Below are 21,245 nucleotides of genomic sequence, written 5' to 3'. Positions count from 1 at the left end.
AAAGACAAAGGATGGAGTTAATTTGCTCGTCCTGCCTGAGCCTGCCCCAGCAAGCCAGCTCATTCCGGATCCATGCTCACTCTGATCTGACCACCAGAGTCCCAGGAAAAGCAGCGAGAAAGGTGTGCAGAGGGAAGAGCTCCTGCCACACCTCCAGTTTTGGCTCCGGCGCGTAAGGAGCTGGGGAGTGGTGCCTTGCGTCTGTACAGTAATAGAAAAGCTGAACCAGTGGAGAACGAGCCACTGTTTTTCGAGCCCTCCGAGGACTGGGGTCACAGGGCAGGCTGCCTCCCTAAAAAATTGGAGAGGCAGACAGCCAGATGCAGAAAATCGTGGCTTACCGGGAGCACAAGGGCTGCGAGGGGCCCTGGGGGCAGGAGGGCATCAGACAGCCACTGCAGACCTGCTGGAGCCTCAGTGTGGACCAGTTTGAGAGCTAAGGACACTGGGGGCTCATCTGTCCAGCGGTCCCCACACTTTAGTGACTTTCACCTCCAGAAGCCCTACCGGGTTTTCCCAATGGACACTGGAGAAAAATCCCCTCATGCTTCTAGCAGGGGGAGAGGAAAGTAGCCAGCTTGAAAAACGGTCAGAACGTTCTGTTTCTGTTCAGGCCCACACCACAGTAGAAACTGCTACACTACGTCTAACCACCTGGGGTTTAACTCGAGCCTAATTGATCTGATGGAAGGGAGTATAGCCAATACCAGCCCAAGAACCCACCGTCGAGCTGAGCTGGCCCTAGGCCCCCCCCCCCCCGGTCCCATGGTTGGCGTGATGGTCTTGGCCCACATATATCTGGACGAGAAAGTGGAGAAGACATGGTTAGCATTCTGGGTAAAGGTTCTGGATTTCCTGCTCTCCAGAGGCATGGAAGGAAGACAGATGGAAATTAAGGTGACAGCCACACCGAATACCTTTCACTGCGCAGAAGCCTCTCTCACTCGTAGGGTGTGCGTGTCATAACACTAATAACGGTTTCCGAAGAATAACAACTAGCCATTTCTTTCCACTCAATGGCAAAGGGGCCAGAAGTCCCAAGTCCTACACGCGGAAAAGACTGAGCTTGGGGAAGGGAACAGGTGATTAAAGTTCTTATTTTTCTATTTCTTTTTTCATCTCTGGCTCAGTTTAAAATTTTTTTCTATTTTGGGGGCCCCTGGGTAGCGCAGTCCTTAAGCGTCTGCCTTTGGCTCATGGCGTGATCCCCGCGTTCTGGGATCGAGCCCCACATCGGGCTCCTCTGCTGGGCGCCTGCTTCTTCCTCTCCCACTCCCCTGCTGTGTTCCCTCTCTCGCTGGCTGTCTCTCTGTCCCATAAATAAATAAAATCTTAAAAAAAAATTTTTTTCTATTTTGAAGCGTATTTTATAATGTACACGATGGATTAGTAAAAAGCGCATTTATATAATACATACAAAATAGACATGTATTTGGCTGCAAGTTCAAAAACTGTTAGTAATAGTAGAGGTTTCATCAAAAAAGACCCCACTGTTAAGAGGTCACGTTGCCCTCGTGTGCACAAGACAGGAAAGCAATGGCGTCCTTTTTCACCAAGGCTGTCCACAGCACGAGAGAGAGGCCCCCCTGGCAGCCCTCCAAACCGGTGGTCGTCTCCCTGTGGACCAGGCGGGACAGGGCCATTACCAGAGGGGGCAGGCGTCCCACCTGCGGGGAGCCGGGGCAGGTGCCACACCTGCGGGCCCCTGCGCTTCCCGACCAGGTGGTGCGCGGGGCAAGCCTCGCCGGACCCCCTGGGCCGCCGGGGTAAGCAAACAGGGCCCGGCTGCCTGGCCCCCGTTGGGTCCCCTGCTTCGCCTTCCCGGCCAGCGCCCGGGATGTCGGTCCAGGCTCGGGAACGAACCCCTGCAAGCATCCCCTGAACTGGCCCGTGCACGCTTGCGGGTCCAACGAGAGGAGGCCGCCGGGGCGCCAGCATCCCGGGCCCAGGCCGTCCGTTTCCAGCCTCAAGCCGGCTCCCAGGTTCCCCACCGCCACCCCCGGACGACCCCCAGGTAAAGCCTCCAATCGACAGGCGGGGCAGCGGCGCCCTCTGCCGCCAGAGCCGCGAATGCGCCGGCGCCAGGCTCGGACCCGCTTGGAAATCCCGCTCGGAGGGACGCCTGCGATGCAGGCGAGACCTGGGGTCCCAGCTGGGGTCTCTGCTGCGATGTTGGCCTAGCCGTCGACAGTCCGCGCCCTCGTGCTTTCCGGAGCGTTCTGGGATATGCACAGTGCGGCAGAACCTGTGGGCTGCCCGCGCTGGGACCAGCTGAAGCAGGCGCAGTGCTCAGCGTGGGCACGCGTCCTCGACCCCAGCTGTGCGGGGCCAAGTGTTTCTCATCTTCGCGGTATTTGCCGTGCTGTTGCTATTCCTAGTGGTCCTAGTAAAAACCCACTTACAAATGTGTAGCCCTTTTTTCTGTAGAATATAAAGCGATGGAACGTACGGTACTGTGCGGTCCCTCAAGGCTGTGAATTGGCATTTGTCAGCGCCCCAGTTTAACATGTAGGGGTGAGAAGAACACCCTCCGCCCCCTCCAGCGAGCAGGGCCTTTGCAAGGCTGGAATTCTGGTAGGAAGGATTCAGTGTAAGATGTGGAGATCAAGGGGCGCCTGGGTGGCACAGCGGTTAAGCGTCTGCCTTCAGCTCAGGGCGTGGTCCCGGCGTTATGGGATCGAGCCACGTCAGGCTCTTCTGCTATGAGCCTGCTTCTTCTTCTCCCACTCCCCCCGCTTGTGTTCCCTCTCTCGCTGGCTGTCTCTATCTCTATCGAATAAATAAATAAAATCTTTAAAAAAAAAAAAAAAGATGTGGAGATCAATTACACTAGGCAGAAAGCTCAGATCAGTTAAAATTGTCAAAATATTAAGCGAGCAGTTGCATGAACTGTGCGTCCAGTGTATACATTCATGCGTTTAAAAAAACCAAGTTACAAATGACATATGCTGTGGCAGGTTTGTGAGGACTTTATGCCCATTTATTAGATGTGTATACGGGTTACATATATTTTTTTTAAGATTTGAGAGAGAGAGAGAGAGAGAGCATGTGTGCAGGGGGAGGGGCAGGGGGAGAGAGAAGCAGACTCCTCACTGTGCACAGAGCCCCCACTCGGGGCTTGATCTCAGGACCCTGAGGTCATGACCTGAGCCGAAGCCAAGAGTCCCAGGCTCCACCAACCAAGCCACGTAGGCACCGCCGTGTTACATATTTTATGTAATTTATCTACATATGTCGAGGACACGGGCAAAGATTAGAAGGATCCACTAGAAAGAGGATTCTTCTTAGATACTGCTATTTTAGGCCATTTTTACTTTCTATAATTGAGCTTTTCTCTGTTTTCTTTGCATTCTGAATCCGGCAGAATTACTTTGTTAAATAGAAAAATTCTGTAAATACTAAGAAAAAGCCCTATTAGCTAATTGCGTAGAACTTTTCTCACCCTTAACAGAAAGAGGGAAACATCTGATAATTAATTCGTGAAAATGAGCCTTTTTAATCTAACATAATAATTTATATAAACAGCTTAAAAAAAAAGGCCCTAAGCTTGGTGCTGAAGTGCCATCTGGTGAGATGAGTCACATGCTGCCCAGCATGAGCCTGTGTGGCCACGCGCCCTCACGACCTTCCCGACACAGTGGGTGGAAGGCTGGACCCTGAGTGCAGGAGGGGGAGGGCCCGCATGTCCTCTCTGAGCTGGGGTTTCCACAGGTACATTTAAATAGAGAAAAACCCTCTGTGTTGAACTGAGACATCTCCCACTTTCAGCCAGGTGTTCTCTGGATGTGTGACAGCAAGGATTTTGGGGGGATTGTCAGGGACAGAGGAGCACAGATGACGCAGGGGGGCCCAGAGTCGGTGAGGGGGCCGAGTGACAGATGTAGAGACTCGTTATGCGATGGACTCAGCTCTTGTATTTAAGTATTTCCATAATACCGTCTTTTTTTCGAGAGCACAGGCCCATAGCTTGTCTTGTAAAAATCCCATCACACTGTGCTCCAAGGATCCTGAGGGTTGAGGGTTCTCCATGGAGAGTGGTCACTGCTCCCATGGGGTTTGTCTCCATCACTGGGACTGGCTGAACCGTCTGAATTGCTCACGGAGCTCAGCTTCTGTTCCAGGCGGAAATCCACCCAGATCAAACCCCGTCCCTCCCCTCCCTGGCTGCCCTGTGCAGAGGTGGGCCGGTTCAGACCGGGGGGATCTGCTGGGGCAGCAGGAGGAAGGGGGAAGCCATGCTCAGTAATCTATGTTGAAAGGATAGTCCTTGTGGTTCTCAGCTCTGAAAAACAGGAGAACAAATAAAAAATAGAAATGTATATTCTTTTTGAAAGAAACATTCTAAAAGCTACAGTCGCGTCCTTCCAAGCTCCCGGATGTATTAAGTTAGTGTCTGGGTTCACTCAGTGGCCCACCCTCAAACAGGAAGGACTTATGAGAAGGCTTAATTCACCTAAAATGTATATGATCAGCACCTATTTGGAAACCAATCCTCTATTGTGAAAAGTAAAGGAGACGTATTTACATGGGTAACCGGCACATTCGTAAGTTTCTGTCCAGGCCGAGGATGTCATTCATGTCCTGTTCCGACAATTCAAAGTCAAACACCTGCAGCCAAAACACATGCACAGCAAATTCAGATCAGGGAGCACTTCACTGAGCGCACGTTACCTGCAGGCGCTGTGCCAGGCCTGTGGGGGACACACCGCGTGTGACGCCTGCAACTTCCCCAGAGCATCAGCCTTCGCACACGCAGTGGCCCGTGAGCTGCTGTCGCCGGACACGGGATGCCGGGCTGGGGGGGAGCCCCCAGAAATACGGGGTGGGTACTACATTCAGCCCACGGGTGTAAGGGACATCCCGGACTAGTTAAGAAGTGCAGCAAAGAATTCTTTTCCCACTGCTCGAAAAACCCAAAAACTGAAAAACCAAGCCCAAAACCATTTGTGCCCCACACCGTACCAGCTAGGAGGACGCTTGGGCCCCGGGACCATTCAGTCTAGCGGTATCTGTAACACAGTGCGATTTCTGCGTCTGTTCCTTCTAACGCAGAATTCCAAGCTGCCACCCCGCCCACCCTTTTGCTCTTAACACACTTGCAGAGTAGGACTCCCCCTAAAATGAGAGCTTTTGTCCCAGGAGAACGACCCCCAGTTGCCGCTGAGGAGCTGGGAGAGAAGGTGCAGTGGCCAGGGGCTCGGCCTCTCCCTACAGGATCTCCTGCACCCCAGTCCAGCAGAAACCAGGGACTCGGTGTCCATGGCAGTTCTGACCGAAGGACCGGCTGCGGCCCAGGGGGGCGGCCGGGGTCAGTTCTGGAGGGCTCAGGAGAGCCCAGGGGCAGCGGTCCACAGCGCTGGGGAGCACGTGCGTGGCTGGGCCGACGCCCTGGCTGTTCATCACCTCTCTGTTCCCCGTTTCAGCCGGTCTGCCAGCTCCTAGGCTGGGTACGGTCACCCCCTCGGGTTCCTCGTACTGTGGCCACGGCTTCATCCCGTCCCTCTGCTGTGTCAAAGCCACAGGACTCCTAGCTCACTAACATACGATTCCAAACCCTGGGAGTAAAAGAAGAAAAGCACTTTCCTGGATATTCTCAAGAATCCGCTTTGGGGTGACGGATTTGGGGATCACTATCACATTCCTCTGGATCTGAAATCGGAGCAAAATCTACAGAAGAAATAGTCTAATATCAGACAGAGGGAAATCCTGTGGAGTCAGCCGTTTCCCGCACAGATTACACTGTGCAGTGAAGTCCGAGGGTCAGGGGCCGCAGAGCTTTTATTACAAGCTCTCCTGTTCCAAAGTCCTTCAGGAACCAAACCAGCGTATTCTGGACGTTCTTCCAACGTGTGTGCAATGACCGCCACTGGCCCATGGGGAGTTCCGTGAGTTAAAGGATTCGCTGAAGCGCCCAACCCCTAGACGTTGGTCATCAGAGCACGGAAGACAGTGGTAAAGCCCTTTCCTGTCCCATTCGGCTGGTGGGCCGACGGAGAGGGCCCCAGAGCTCCACATCGGAGTCCCAAGCAGGGGGGCTCGCAGCCTGAGTGGGGGAGCACGGCCCTGGGCGCTAGTGAGCCGAGGGAGCTCCGGGCAGGGGTCCCCCGGGCCAGCCTGTGGGAACCCTTCCTCCGCCCACTCCCGGGCTCCCAGGGGATGCGGGCATGCCCCCCCCCCCAGCCCCGGCAGCCCCCTCCTACCTGGGCTGGAGACTTGCTGTACTTCCGGGCCACCCTCTGAATCACCGGGTTATCCAGCAGGCCTACCCCCTCACTAGAGAGAGCAGGATCGGGCAGGGGGTTAGGGCGCCACACATGGGTGCTTCTCGCTTCAAACAACACAGCCCTTGTCCAGAATGCAAAACCTAGATTTGCTTTGTCTGATCACAATACTTGCTCACTGCAGGGAAGCTGAGTAGTACAGAAGAGCTCGTCACCCAAATCCCACCGTCCAGCGACAACCACTGCTAACACTCCCTAGAGACAGCCGCACGCGCCGCTTTCATGCACATTTGCCGTTTTCTCCAGAACAAGGTGGTACCGTTGAGGGTCTCAGGCAGCGTGTGCCCCTCTGACACTTACTGCAAGGCCTGGGGTCGTGCCCAGACCACCCAGAGACCGGGAATGTGTGCAATCTCTGGGGCAGAGAATGGCGCCCTCCCTCCGTGTGGGGCCTGCGGCACAGGCCCTAACCCCTCCGGAGAGAACTTCCTGCAGGGTACATTCTTTAGGCAGCTCCTAGGTTCCCAGCACTGCTCTACAAACAGTGCTCAGAGTGTCCTGAAGGAACTGAACGGCTGATTCCATTTGCCAGGGGCCCAGCACTCAGCTGGTTCCCCTCCCCTGGGCGGCTCCCACCACCCACTGTGGCCCCGAGACCCCGAGCTCAGCTGCACAACATGACCCAGCCTTCCAGCAACTGCCTCGCTGCTACCAAGATCAAAGACCTGTGCCTGCTTCCCATGGGACACACACAGGTAATCAGGTCAAATACTTCTAGTCCTCCCGGGGCCCCTGATCTGTCCCAGGCACTGAGGCAGGGGCTGGCGGAGAGTCACAAATCACATGCTTTCCCTGCACTCAAGCCGCTCTGACAAGTGGGGAAAGGAACTTATGACAAGACAGTGTGACGAGGGCTAGGGACAAAACCTGAATATGGGAAGTCCGGAGGGCTTCCTGGAGGAGGTGATGCAGAATTAAACCATATATTTGAAATTAGAGTTTGCCAGATTTAAAAAAAAGAAGAAGGATAACAGCCAGCTCTCTAGGTAAAGAGAACAGTCTGTGCAGAGGCACAGAGACTTGAAAGAATGCACTCTGTTCCGGGAGACCCGCGTAGTTTCAAGTGGTTGGTGCGCACACTTTCTGCAGGAACAGATGAGACCAGAAATAGGCAGAGGCCAGACCAGTTGGCACTCATAGGCCATGCCAAGAACTGAAGAGTTTTTTTTTTTTTTTTAAAGATTTTATTTATTTACTTGACAGAGATAGAGACAGCCAGCGAGAGAGGGAACACAAGCAGGGGGAGTGGGAGAGGAAGAAGCAGGCTCATAGCACAGGAGCCTGATGTGGGGCTCGATCCCATAACGCCGGGATCACGCCCTGAGCCGAAGGCAGATGCTTAACCGCTGTGCCACCCAGGCGCCCCAAGAACTGAAGAGTTTTTAAGCAGGAAAGTGACTGGATCAAATTGAGATGCTCCCTTCGGCGTGTGCCCTTTATAAACGTACGTGACACTTGAGCGAACATCTAGGTAAAATAAAGTGCGTGTGCCCGATCCTGCTCTCTCTAGTGAGGGGGTAGGCCTGCTGGATGACCCGGGTCATCCAGCACACGTTCTCGCGAGAACCACTTAACTAAGGCAGGGATGGCGAGAACAGAGATCAGGAGACAGATCCCAGGTTCTGCGGCAGAATGATCAGTGGATGTCGCTGATGGATTGGAAAGGCCGGATTTCCAGGTGTCTGGTCCGGGGCGTGCGAGTGGGGGCTCCATAGCTTAGCTAATGGAGGGAGCACAGCTCAGAGTTCAGGGTCTGGGGAAAGAGGACGGGTAGAGTCTCTGTTCTGTGGGGACGGGGATGTCTGTGAACCAGCCCGACAGGGCGGTCTAGCAGAGGACCCTATGCTAGTCCAGCGCTCTGGAAGAGGCTGCTCCCGGCTGCTTCTGTCCCTTAAAGTGACTCTCCTCTGGCTCCCAGCACCAGCTCCCTCCCGCAGCCCACAGGGTGCAGGGCGCTGTGAGTTCCCCCTGCAGCAGGTGCCTGTAGTCCCTGCACCTCCTGTCCACACCGTCCTTCCGGAGATCCCCTATTAAACTACCCAAATTCACGCAGAGGGTGCGTCCCTTTCCTGCCAGAGCCACGACTCACCCCCACCGACGCAGCCCTACCTGGAACCACCGAGGGGCCGGTACGCAGTCACGGACACATCTCTGGACTGGCAAAAACGGATCAGATCCTTCTGGGTAAGATACGGGTGGCACTCAATCTACAAAGAGAATCCCAGCTTACCAAAAATTCAGAGCAACAGTACACTGGGAAACAGGGCACACATTAGTGTCTCGGCTCTGTCACTGAGGAGCTATGTGACCCATCCCCAGGCTCAAGTGTCACGCCTGTGAAGCGACATGCCCCTGAGAATGGGCAGGAGGGGCACCTGCGTTCCCCGGACGCTCAAACAGTGCCTGCTTGGCAAGGACCCTGCTCTGGTCCTTGACTTTCCGCTCCAGCCCGGGTCACTGACATCCTCGACGCTGCACTTAGGGGCCATCGTCTGTCTCCCGCCATTTGATGTAGGCTCCACGAAGGCACGGGTTTGGCCTGCCTTTGTTGAGTTCCCAGACATCTAGAATATGCTAGCCATACAGCACGCGCTGCGTCAATACTTGTGAGATGCGGGAACAAGGTTGGGGAGTCACGTGGCAAACACATGCTCCAGGGGACGTTAATGGACATTTGAAGAAACCGGAGAGCAGGATTCCCGTCTCCACATACGATTCCAGGGCATCGGTGGGCTGAAAACAAACACTTGCTTGGGGTGAACTGAGAGCTACAACAGGGCCTCGTGGGCTCCAGGACTGCGCTCAGGAGCACGGCAAACACAGCCACGGGGCTCTGAAAACCCTTCCGAGGGCACGTTCTCGGGGGCTCAGAACCCTAACTGGGAAACACACCCCCAGCCCCTCTGCACTCCACAGACGCGGCAACAACCCTCCCCCGGATTTGAAGAGCAGCCTCCAACCCTGATGGGACAGGAGCTGTGACACGAACAGATTCTAGGCATGTGAGGTTGTAAAGCAGGGAAACTAAGCCGTGCCTCATGTGGGGACGGCAGCTGGAAGAGCTTCCAGAAGGCAGAGGCTGTTCTGTTCCTGCCCTGGGTGGTGACCTGCAGAGACTCACCAAGTGACCCCTTTTCCCGTATCCATGTGAAACTTCGGCTGGGAAGTTTTTTTAATAAAAAATGGAACGTGATGCTCTATTCTTAATGTCCCCAAACTGGAAAATACCCAAGCGCCCATCAGCGCTAGAATGGGTAAGCTCCCTGCGCTCCACTGGTGTAAAGGAAGCCCACGCAGGGAACAGCACGAGGGACAATCACACGTGAACGTGGAAGCACCCAACAGGTACAAGGCTGAAAGCAGCCAGACACAAAAGAGCACATAGGGTGCCATGTTATCTGCATCAAGTTCCAAAGCTACTCTGCTGTTAGTCATGGGCACAGTGGCTGCCCTGTGGTCCTAGAAGAGAGCGTGGAGGGGCTCCCAGGTGCCGGTCACGCTGTTTCTAGACCTGGATGCAGGGCACGGCTGGGCTTCGTTCAGGAGAATCTAGCAGGTGCTACTGTCACGTGCGCCCTTTATAAATGTACGTGACACTTGAGCGAACGTCTAGGTAAAATAAAGTGCTAGAAAAATGCCCTTTCTTCACGAGCCAGCTCCCTGCATGGAAGTCCTGGGAGCGTCTGTGAACGTGGGGGTCTTTCAGCTGCCCACCCTGTGAGGCTGGAGAGAGGGGAGGGAGCCCCGGCGCTTTCCCAGGAAGCCCGCACCGCTGTGAGCACCACTCTTAGCAAGGTAGGAGAGCACACCGGGACCCTTCACTGCTTCTGCGCAGAGAAAACCCGGTTCAGCCCCCGCCCTGGCTCCCGAGGGCAGCACCTGTCCACACAAACCTCTGGGGCGGCCCTCCTGCCTCGGAGACAACTCCCTGCCTAACTGCTCCCTAAGTCGCGCAATTGCAGTCACAGGAGAAAAACCCACTGTGTGCCCCACCCCTTCTTCCGTTTCCGTTCAGCCACATGCGAGTGACAGCTGAAAAGCCAACTCCCTCTGTTAAAGCCTCACCTGGTTAGTCATTGGCTTGAATCTCAAGTTGGGTTTATTCAAAAGTCTCTCCAGCTGCTTGTGGTTGAAGTTTGACACCCCGATGGCTTTCACCAGCCCCGCGACCACCAGGTCCTCCATGGCCTAAAGAGAACAGAGCCGTTCTGCTCCACTGGTAATGCACGCCCCTGACTCGTCTGCACACTGCACAGGCTGCATCCACGATTCCTAAATGGACCACCCGACACCCCACAGGCATTCTGCCCCCCAGGCCTACTCCGCTTGCACCTCTCCCTCACTGGGGGACTGTGGACACATTTATATGACCACACTAAGCCTTAGTGTCCTCCCTTGCCAAGTGGGGACAAGCTCGTCCGTGCCACAGGATTGTTTTAAAGATTCCATCAAATCACGCGCACAGCATTAAGCTCAGGGCTGGAACCTGGTAAACATTCAGCGTGGAGCTGTTACTATCTTCTTACCCCAAAGACCTGTAGATACGGTGTTGGGCAAGGACGTCCACTGCTGTCCTCTCACCTCTCTTTCTACCTAGACCATATGCTTCCCGAGCACAGGGAGGGGCCGTCATTCTCCTGCTGGCCCTCAGCTTCAGCGGGAGCGTGCAGTGCATGTCGTCAGCGTGAGTCCGGGATGGGCACAGGTGGGTGACCAGTCAGTGCACAACAGCTACGGCCTGCCTGCAGCATTATCCAGAACCCCACTGTGTGCACAGACGGTCCAGAGTTTAACACACAGTTTTCCAGAGAGGCAGTGCCATGGGACAGAAAGGGCTGGGGCCCCTGGACCCTGGCTCTCTCAGCCCAGACCCCTCAGCTAATCTGTTTCGCTGATTCCCATTTAAGAGGAATGGGGTTATACGCAAGTAACGAATCATGGAAGATTACATCAAAAACTAGGGATGTCCTGTATGGTGACTAACATAACATAATAAAACATTATTATTAAAAAAATAAATAAATAAAAATAATAAGAGGAATGGGGCAAGGGGTGGCCTGGCTGGTGCTCCTCCCTGTCTGTGTGACCCCCTTGTTCTGCCTGGTACTCCAAGGCTGGCTCCCATGCGTCTCCCTGAACTCGTGATTTCACCTGCTTCCCAGGCCTCACCCCTGCCCTCCTCTACCCTACATCGGTGTGCAGTACTACACACGCCAATCAGCCCAGGGCGGCGGGAACCCCCCGACCTGCTTCCACACTGGCACCCCTCCCCCGACTCCCATGCTCGCTGCTTTGCTCCAGGCCTCTTCCTCCCCTCGTGTCTGGACTCCAGCAGCAGGCTGCAAGCCTGCACCCCACCCTCCAGCTGCTCCCAGCGCCCCCCAACCCTCACCGCGCTGCCGGGCATCGCTCCGACGAGCGGTTACAGACGGGCCATCGGCAGCTACGGGACAGCAGTGGTGGTTAGCACCCCGTCATGGAAAAATGACGTCGCGGAGAGGAGCCGGCCGGGACGGAGGCAGACGGCCGCTCAGGTGCCTGAGCTTCTGAGGCAGGTGTGCGCTCCCCGTTCACACCGCACACCTGTGTGCCTGCACACGGCCCGCGCACGGAGGCCCGCCAGCCCACGGCTCACCTCCCACGTGTCCAGGAAGTCCGTGTCACTGGGTATCACCATGCCGCTGCGGTCCAAGGACATGTCCTCGTCCCCGGGCTGTGAAGCAGAGGGGAGAGCTGACGGGGCCACGGGGGTCTCGAGCCCGGAGCTGACGGGGCCACGGGGGTCTCGAGCCCAGGCCTCTGCGGAGCTGACGGGGCCCACGGGGGTCTCGAGCCCAGGCCTCTGCGGAGCTGACGGGGCCCACGGGGGTCTCGAGCCCAGGCCTCTGCGGAGCTGACGGGGCCCACGGGGGTCTCGAGCCCAGGCCTCTGCGGAGCTGACGGGGCCCACGGGGGTCTCGAGCCCAGGCCTCTGCGGAGCTGACGGGGCCCACGGGGGTCTCGAGCCCAGGCCTCTGCGGAGCTGACGGGGCCCACGGGGGTCTCGAGCCCAGGCCTCTGCGGAGCTGACGGGGCCCACGGGGGTCTCGAGCCCAGGCCTCTGCGGAGCTGACGGGGCCCACGGGGGTCTCGAGCCCAGGCCTCTGCGGAGCTGACGGGGCCCACGGGGGTCTCGAGCCCAGGCCTCTGCGGAGCTGACGGGGCCCACGGGGGTCTCGAGCCCAGGCCTCTGCGGAGCTGACGGGGCCCACGGGGGTCTCGAGCCCAGGCCTCTGCGGAGCTGACGGGGCCCACGGGGGTCTCGAGCCCAGGCCTCTGCGGAGCTGACGGGGCCCACGGGGGTCTCGAGCCCAGGCCTCTGCGGAGCTGACGGGGCCCACGGGGGTCTCGAGCCCAGGCCTCTGCGGAGCTGACGGGGCCCACGGGGGTCTCGAGCCCAGGCCTCTGCGGAGCTGACGGGGCCCACGGGGGTCTCGAGCCCAGGCCTCTGCGGAGCTGACGGGGCCCACGGGGGTCTCGAGCCCAGGCCTCTGCGGAGCTGACGGGGCCCACGGGGGGTCTCGAGCCCAGGCCTCTGCGGAGCTGACGGGGCCCACGGGGGTCTCGAGCCCAGGCCTCTGCGGAGCTGACGGGGCCACGGGGGTCTCGAGCCCAGGCCTCTGCGGAGCTGACGGGGGCCCACGTGACCCTGTGGCTGGCCCACGCTCCCTGCACCACCCGACGGGTGTGACCAGAAAGCAAGGTGCCACGAGCACCTTTCGTACCTGGAACCCCATGGGCCAGTGTATGAGGTAAAGGTCCAAGTAATCCAGCTTCAAGGCCTTCAGACTCTTGGTGCACGCTGCTTTCACCAAGGACTTCTTATGGCTGGTGCACCAGAGCTGCCGGCGGGAGGGGTGGGGGGAAGCCACAGTTAACACGACCTCTGCCCCTTGGCCCCACAAACCCAGTGTCAGGAAGACACACAACATCCAAGAGCAGATGGCAATGATACTATCGTCAGATGGTCCCAGGACTTGCTCAGGGAGGGATCTCCAAAACTGGCCTCTGCTGCCTGAGTCCTACTCAAGGGAAGCTGGCGGCCCCGTGTGCCCTGGGATGGGGGTGGGGGGCATCTGGTTATCTGAATCCACTGGGACCGAAAGCAAACCAAAGCCAAACCAAACTGAACCAAAGCCAGAGCCCGTAAGCAGAAAGGGGAGGAGGAAAACTCAGAGGAAATTCTCCATTGTGCGTCCCACCTCCATCAGCTCTGCGTTGAAGGTCCTGGGGACGAAGGGCTCGCACTCGAGCAGTTCAGTTAGGCGGGCGAGCGAACACCCACCGGCCTGGACCGACTTGGGTAGTTCCCTCCCCGCCCACTCTTAAGTCAGAAACCCACGACTGGTTCTGCCTCTCGTTACTTCGGTCACAATGTTTGGTATTTAACTGTGATGGGAGCCAATCCGAAGGCTCGGACGCAGCAAAACACAGAAACAAGTACAAGAGAGAGGCATGAAAGATGTAGAAACACATGGTAAACACAGTGGATGGACCAGAATGAAGAAAAACAAAAAAATTAAAAATAGATTGTTAGCAACAGGACTCTCTAGATGGTGAGTATATAAAGTGATTTTTTTTTAAAATTATATTTCCATGACTTTTCCAAATGTCAAGAGTGACGAGCACACCTGCCCCGCTGGCTTTGATGCACTCAGGAGCAAATGTCCTGATTTCGGGGCTGGCCTCAGCAATCCCGGCACCCACCTCCCTTCCTGGAGTAGCAGGAGAGACTTCTGTTCCCCAGCCAGGTGCATGCCTAGGCCTCTCCCTTACCCGCCCTCTGCTCCCGCTTTAGAAGCACCGAAGCATTACAGACGTCATCGGAGGGTAAAACAGAAGAGCAAATCTACTACAGAAACAGCAGGAACTCTTGCAATTAGGGACACAGGACCTGGAAACTACTCAGATGACCAAACCCAGAGTCTCGCTTTATACACAATGACCCTGTGACCCTGCGCCATCCAGTGACTGACCCAGTCTCTCCGAGCTCGTGAGAGACAGCTGGAAGGAGGGCCTGTGGCTCGTGGCCTCACAGTCTTGACGTTCCGCTTCAAAGTCCAAAGCAAAGGAGTTCTTGAACTCTGCTGTCTGGGTCTGCCCCTAAGTGGCCCGCACAGTAGTTTCCCTCTTCCCTCCTCCACCGTCCCCGCTGTCCAAGTCCGGGCCACCCTCCTCTCCCGCCCACACGGCCCTCAACGTCTCCTGTCTTCTGCCTCCTGCCCAAATGCATGCTCCTTTCAGGGGCTGCAATCATCTAGATAGGACACAAGTCTCGCTGCTGTGGAAGATAAGCTCCCTTAGACCCTTCAGCTGTGCTCCTTTGTCTATGGGAAAGAGAGTAAGGCCCTTAAAAGGCACCCAGGCCTCTGTGATCTGGTCTGTCCCCTGCTCCAGCCTCGTTTCTTAGGACTCCGCTGCCTACTATTTTCCGATCCGGGAACACCAAGCTTCTTCTAGGTCCCTGTCCCCAAGGTGCTGTCCCACGTCTCCTGCCTCTGCGCAAGCTGTCCCCTCTGCCTGTCACCCTGTCCTGGACGCCTTCGCCTGCCGCATTCCCAGCACGTGCACAAAGCCGCACAAGCGTAGTCAGGTCTGGTTCCAGGACGAACTGAGCTGTCAGCTCCTGGGAGGCCAGAAAACCCTCCCCACGCTGGGTCAGCAGTCTCCCTAACTAGGCCCCGTGTGCTCAACACCCTTCTCACCCCGTGTGTGAAGACCTACCTTACTGACGATGAACAGGTCCTCGCGTCTCACCACGCCCTCCTTGATCTTGCACTGGATCCCGTCCCCGATCTCACTCTCATTGTGGTACAAGTAGGCGCAGTCAAAGTGCCGGTATCCGGCGTCGATGGCCAATTTCACCGCCTCTGTCACTTGTCCTGGAGCCGCCTACAGAACAAGCACCGCAGAAGCAATCCACCCCCATCCAGGGGACCCCAACTCCTCCCTAAAGTGTAGACTCAAACAGTGCCAAAGTGAGGAGGTCACGGAATGGCGCAAGTGTCGGTCAGCACTGAAATTAGGGAACGTCAGAGTCAGAAAGGACAGAGACACAATCTACGTTCCAACTCCTTTACTTATTTGGGGAAAACTCTGCAGGTATTTTGAGCGCCTGCAAATAACAGAGCCAGAGGCTGTGCTTTCTGAACGAACAGAGGGTAAAGAAACGGAGGAGGAATCCTAACAGTAACTGAGATACAAGAAGGTGTGGACGCGCCCTCTACCCGACGAGACCAGAAGTCCGAGGGTAAAGGTGAACCGGTGTATACTCACCCGAATATATGCCACCGCCCGTGAGCATCTCCCCAAACCCACAGGCACGGTATGGATTTCATCAAGATTGTGGAAGTTCGGAAAACACCCCCCGTGAACGGGGCTGCTCAAGCAAAGGGACTGGAACAGGGAAGAAGCCTGGGAGGGTTCATGACATATTGGGCTGAGCCTTCCCAAAGGGCTTCATGCTTCACAAAGCACCTGCTCCCTTGACCTGTGCGGAACCCCACACGCTGTGTGTAATGGTTTTCGCGTGATGAGCTGCACACTCAGAGGCGCCGACAGCTAAAGCAGCATCCATCTCCAGGCAGGAAATGAACCGCCAAGAAATTAGAAGGAAAGAGAAAATCAGAAAACAAGAATGAACATCCAGTACAGACATGACAGAGAAGATCAACAAAGCCAGAGGCTAGTTCTTTGAAAAACCTTAGTAAGGTGGACAAACTTCTGATGAGACTGACGGGACCAATTTTTTTTTAAATGACCTGAATGAAAAACCATCATGCAGATTAAACAGAGACCCAAAATCTTCGAAATTATTACCAATAACTATAAGCTGACAATTTGGAAAGATGAAAAGAATGGGGGAAATCCCTAGAAAAACTTACTTGGGAAGTAAAAGCTGACTTGTCCTATAATTATTTTTTAAATGGAGCAATTAAACACACACACAGTTCTATAAAATTTTGAAGGACGAAATTGCCCCAATTTAACACAAAATCTCCCAGAGAAGGGAAAAACAAAGAATACTCCCAATTCATCCTACTAAGCCAGCGTATCCCTGGAATTAAAAGCAGACACATTCATCTCACTCATGAATAACAGTTGCAAAAACCCTAAGTAAAATAACAGCAAACTGGATGCAACAATACACTACGGAAAAAAGAACATACTACACCCACATTGAGTTTATCTGAGAAAGCCAAGGATGGCTTGATATTAGGAAATTTATAATAATTCACATTAGTAGATTAAAAAATACATCATGTCAGGGCGCCCGGGTGGCACAGCGGTTAAGCGTCTGCCTTCAGCTCAGGGCGTGATCCCAGCGTTATGGGTTCGAGCCCCACATCAGGCTCCTCTGCTATGAGCCTGCTTCTTCCTCTCCCACTCCCCCTGCTTGTGTTCCCTCTCTCGCTGGCTGTCTCTATCTCTGTCAAATAAATAAATTTAAAAAAAAATCTTTAAAAAAAATCATGTCAATCAATGTTATATAAGATTCAACACCCATTCCTGATTTAAAGTCTTAGTGAACTAGGGCAAAAGGGAACTCTTTAACCTGGTAAGGAATACCCACATTTAAAACAACAACGATAACAAAAAAATGAAGAACAAAAAGAACCCAAAACACCTAGGGGCAGACATCATCCTAAACATGTATCAGAAACATTCCCTTTAAGATGGGGAACAAAACAAGAATGTTCATGGTAACGGAGGCCCTATCCACCACAAGCCACTCAGAAAAAGCAATGTGAAACTTAAGGATTGGAAAAAAGGAAATGAAAGCAGCGTTATTTGCAGCTGGCATGATGATTTATGCAGAAAACCCAAATGAATCTGTAGGCAAATGAAGAGAACAGTCCGACAATTTAGGAAAGTGGCTGGAAATGTGCTGAATATACCAAAGAAGATTGTTCTTTTTTTTCTTTTAACTAGGCTCCACACCCAACATTGGGCTTGAATTTCTGACCCTGAGATCAAAGTCCCCACTGCACCCACTCAGCCAGCCAGACGCCCTGAGAAGGTTGTTTCTATGCATCAACAACGAATGAGCTGAAGACATAACTGCAGAGAAGTTTCATTTCCAACAGTATCATAGAATGTCCAGTATCCAGATTTCATTCCAACAAATGAAGGGAAAGCTGTATATACAACCAGATGAAGAGACACTGAGAGATGCAATCTATCTAGGACAACTTATTAACAGAGAAATACACTAGGCTCGTAGAAAGCCAGATTTAATGCCATAAAGTTGTGAGTTCTCTCCAGACTGATCTATGGATTTAATGTGATTCCACAGACCCAGAATGAACTATATTTCCCCCCTCCCCGAACCTGGGCTGTCCATGTGTTTTACTGTGGCCAAGAGAATGCAGCAGAGATGCCAGTTCCAAGCCTAGGCTTCAGGATGCCTTGTGCATGTCCCTAGCTCCCCTGTGCCTCAGCCATCACCAAGAGAATATCCCACATTAGCCTGCTTGAGGCTGAGAGTTAGGTGGAACCAAGTGGAGCAGCCCCAAACGTCCCAACTGAGACAAGCCAAACCCCAGACATGGGAGTGAGCCATGCCAAGATCCACAGAGCACAGAGCTGCCCAGCGGCCCACCTGCATGCAGCAGTAATAAACCACAAACCACTGAGTTTTTGTGCTTGGTTGTCGATGCAGCACTTCTGGGCAACAGACAGCTGATGGGAGTAGCTCTAACGTTACACTACTGAAAATTACTACATAAAAACAAGACTGATCAGAAGGGTGATTAAGCCTGATCCAAGTCTGTGCACCTTAAGTCCAACAACAGAAAGGAATGTTTTGGCCTGTGAAACAGTTTTTGCAGGTTTTCCTTGCGCTGTGTGCAGGACAGGACTCCCACACCCACCGAGCCATGTGCAGAAGGCTGCGCAGAGAAGGCAGGCAGGGAAGTCAAAGCATTAAACCGGCTGAGGGCTTACTGAGTGGCTCGAGGCTGAGAGCCACCACGAATAAAGCTACATCCTTGCTCTTTAGCGTTGGAAAGTACTTAGAAGAAATCACTTAAATCATACTTGGATGAGCAGGGGTCGACGAGGCTAATTCCTACTCATCCAATCGCTTCTCTTATTAAGCACGAAATCTAAGCGATCAGTGCAAGCAGGTGCGGAGGGCTCGCAGTGAGCGCTGGGTCTCATGTCCCGGACAGCGGTGACGAACTCCGAGGACAGCAGAGCTCGCACAGGGAAGTAAGTTCTGTCCCAAACCGCACTAGTCTTTGGAACGCAGGTCACCTGGCCCAGGGCGCCCGCGGGTCCTCCCGTCCCGACCCCGCCTGGGCACCGTCTGCTCCCGGCTTTCGCAGACATTTACAGGCGAATGCTCGGAAGGGGGCCTCTGGGCAGGGGCGGAGGCGCCGGGGGGGTGGGGAGGGAGTGGCAGGTGGCCCCGCGGGTCCTCTCCGCGGCCGGGAAAGACCCCGCCCGCCCCGGGAGCGAGGGCCGCCTCACCTGCCAGGTGCCCAGGCCCAGAGGCGGGATCCGCTCCATGCTCCCAGAAGCGCCGCGGCCGCAGCACTGCTACCGGGACGCGCCGCTGTACCCGCGGCTCTGAGAAGCCGCCGCGTGCGCGGTGGGCGGTGCCAGCGGGAGGCGGCCCTGATTGGCTGGCGGCGCCCCTCGGGCCAGGGGACACGCCCACATCCCGGGAAGCCTGGAAGTCGGGCGTTGGGGAGTGGTTGTGCGCAAGCGCTCGACTCCGCGGTCTCAAGGCCAGGGGTCCTGTGCGCGCCCCCTCGGGTGGGTCGTAGTACCCGGCTGGTGGGCTGGTGTTCCGAGGTTCCCAGGGTCGGCAGGGCTGGACCATCCCCAGGGCGGACGGGAGAGGACAGGTCCGGGGCCCTGTGTGCGCGGCTCAGGGCGCCTGGAACCGGGGTAAGCTCCTAGCACCCACCCCCTTGTCGAGGGGGCTCCATAATAAAGAGGGAAGGCCTTCCTCCTCAGCAACTTGATGTGCTTGGGGCAGGGGTCCCGGGGGTCCCATAGGCTCCTAGAAGTGTCGGCCTCGGTTCCCCATCGATGACACACCTGGCTAAGTCCAGTAAATGCTTTCTACTCCCTGGGGTCCCTGGGAGTAGAGGGCGGCCTAGGGACTGGGGACCTGGGTGGTGCAGAACGTGGCAGAGCACTGGACTGCTGCTCGGGGGTCCAAGGACCGACCCGCCTTGGGGAGCCTCAGGAGCAACTGGGCGGAGTCATTCCTGGGGCTGGGGTGAGTAGACTTCCTGAGTGAACTGGAAACCCCAGAACAGTGGCCGGACACCGGGGGACATGGAGGATCCGGTGTCCTTCTCTTCCCCCTTGGAGACCCCACGTCCTGCGCCTTTGTCGCCTGGGGCCCGGAAACGAACCCCCCTGCCTTGACGACCCCAAAGGTGTGTTTTAATTTCTAGTTTCCTTCCTGGGGCTGCAGTGCTGGCGCCGACCACCAGGGGGAGGCCGTGCTCACTGGTCAAAGACGCTCCTGGAGCAGGAATAGGACACCCAGGGATCATTCTGACCCTACATGGACCTTTCATGATGCGCTTCTCAGAAGCGGGAGAGCGCTCCAAGACCCTCTCATTGACTCATCTGGCTACTGTGCCCCTGTAGTCACCTAGGGTAAGTGCTGAAAGGACCCACCGGGAGCTCACCGCCCACGGTGGGAGATGTACAAAGACAGAGAGAAGAACAAATGCTATAGGGAAATGAAGCAGGGCGCTGGAGGCCAGCCAGGAGCCCCTCGGTAGGTCTCCAAGGCCTCCACGGTGGTATTTATGCTTGACCAGAAAGACAAGAGGAGCCAGCCCCACACAAGTCTGGAAACAGTGTGCTGGGGGAAGCTCCCAGGTGCAGAGACACAGAGGCAGAGGAGAATTTGGCCAGAGATGCTGAGAAGGAGCCAGAGTGGCTGGAGAGAGCTGGGGAGGCGACAGGGAGGAGGGAGGAGAGAGGAGGGCAGGTCCGGAGATGACCCTGGAAGGATATCCTGGTTGTCTGTGCTGTGAGACACATTAGCCTATGTTAGTGCTCACCAGAACAAAGGTTATCTCACAGTGTCTGTGATTCGGATCCGGGCTTGGCTCAGCTGAAGCATGCCTCACACACGGTCTCCCAGGAGGCTGGGCTGGGGTTTCAGCTGAGGCTCTGTTGGGCCAGGGTCCAGTTCTGAGCTCATTCACAAGATATTGGTGAGATTCAGTTTGGACCAAGATTTCAGTTCTTTTAAGTCAGCTGATCTGATCTGAGCCCTCTTTTGGTTCTTAGCAATGGGAACCAGAGACACACACACGGGGGGACAGAGGGAGGGAAGGAACACAGGAGAGAGCAAGCAAGACAGAAGTCACAGAACTTTGGTAAATCACCTGTCAATCGTCTTGGAAGCCATATCCTATCAGTCGTCAATGTCCTACAAGAGCCAGGAGCCATGAGGGAACAGTTGGCTCTTTTATGGCCAACCACATGCTCGGGAAGTGTCACCAGTGGAAAGGCAGACAGAAACCAGAAAGCATTAAAGCATTCCTCAGAAGCCAATGCCAGAGAAAGGGTTAACATCCTGTGGTCTCAAACACTCTCAAAACTCAATGTTTTAGAAGGAACAAAGTCCAAATGCATGTGGTTCAAAGGAGAAACCGCATACACGGTGTAAAGATCAGAGGTGCTCGCCTCCCAGCTGAGATGCACAAATGTAAACACTGTGGGGAGAACAGGGTCACATCCCCGGCAGGTTTTTACTTGAAGGACAACAGCTTACGGGGCCCATCAGAGTCCCATCAGTGCATACCTTTGCCTAGCAGTGCTGATCCTAGGAATTTATCCAAAAGAAATTCTTGTACAAGTTTTCAAAGATCTATTTAGGGGGCGCCTGGGTGGCACGGCGGTTAAGCGTCTGCCTTCGGCTCAGGGCGTGATCCCGGCGTTATG

The 21,245-nt window shown here is 55.3% G+C and overlaps 1 protein-coding gene across 2 annotated transcripts; it reads right to left on the bottom strand.

Annotated features, from left to right (window-relative positions):
* Positions 1–3,891: 3,891 nt before the first annotated feature.
* Positions 3,892–18,942, bottom strand: AKR1E2 (aldo-keto reductase family 1 member E2). 2 transcript variants are annotated; one of them, XM_034643897.1, is made up of 10 exons: positions 18,795–18,941; positions 15,045–15,212; positions 13,046–13,162; positions 11,917–11,994; positions 10,347–10,469; positions 8,391–8,488; positions 6,201–6,273; positions 5,584–5,667; positions 4,526–4,608; positions 3,892–4,282 (listed from the first exon to the last, which is right to left on the bottom strand). In XM_034643897.1, exons 1-10 carry the CDS (start codon positions 18,831–18,833, stop codon positions 4,240–4,242), a joined length of 906 nt encoding a protein of 301 aa, XP_034499788.1. In that variant the 5' UTR covers positions 18,834–18,941; the 3' UTR covers positions 3,892–4,239. The 2 variants fall into 2 exon arrangements, with proteins under 2 accessions (XP_034499788.1, XP_034499789.1); XM_034643898.1 differs by lacking the exon at positions 13,046–13,162 and having other exon boundaries at positions 18,795–18,942.
* Positions 18,943–21,245: the final 2,303 nt, after the last annotated feature.

This window comes from Ailuropoda melanoleuca, chromosome 15, assembly GCF_002007445.2.
Source record: "Ailuropoda melanoleuca isolate Jingjing chromosome 15, ASM200744v2, whole genome shotgun sequence".
NCBI classification, from domain to species: Eukaryota; Metazoa; Chordata; class Mammalia; order Carnivora; family Ursidae; genus Ailuropoda; species Ailuropoda melanoleuca.
Note: the sequence above shows the minus strand (reverse complement) of the source record. Positions and strands in the feature narration are given on the sequence as shown.

Coding starts and splice junctions, on each gene's coding strand:
- AKR1E2 (XM_034643897.1), bottom strand. CDS start 18,833: ATGGAGCGGATCCCGCCTCTGGGCCTGGGCACCTGGCAG. Junction 11,995..13,045: donor ACTGGCCCATGGGGTTCCAG/GTACGAAAGGTG, acceptor TCTGCTTCACAG/CCCGGGGACGAGGACATGTC. Junction 6,274..8,390: donor CGGCCCCTCGGTGGTTCCAG/GTAGGGCTGCGT, acceptor TGCTCTCTCTAG/TGAGGGGGTAGGCCTGCTGG.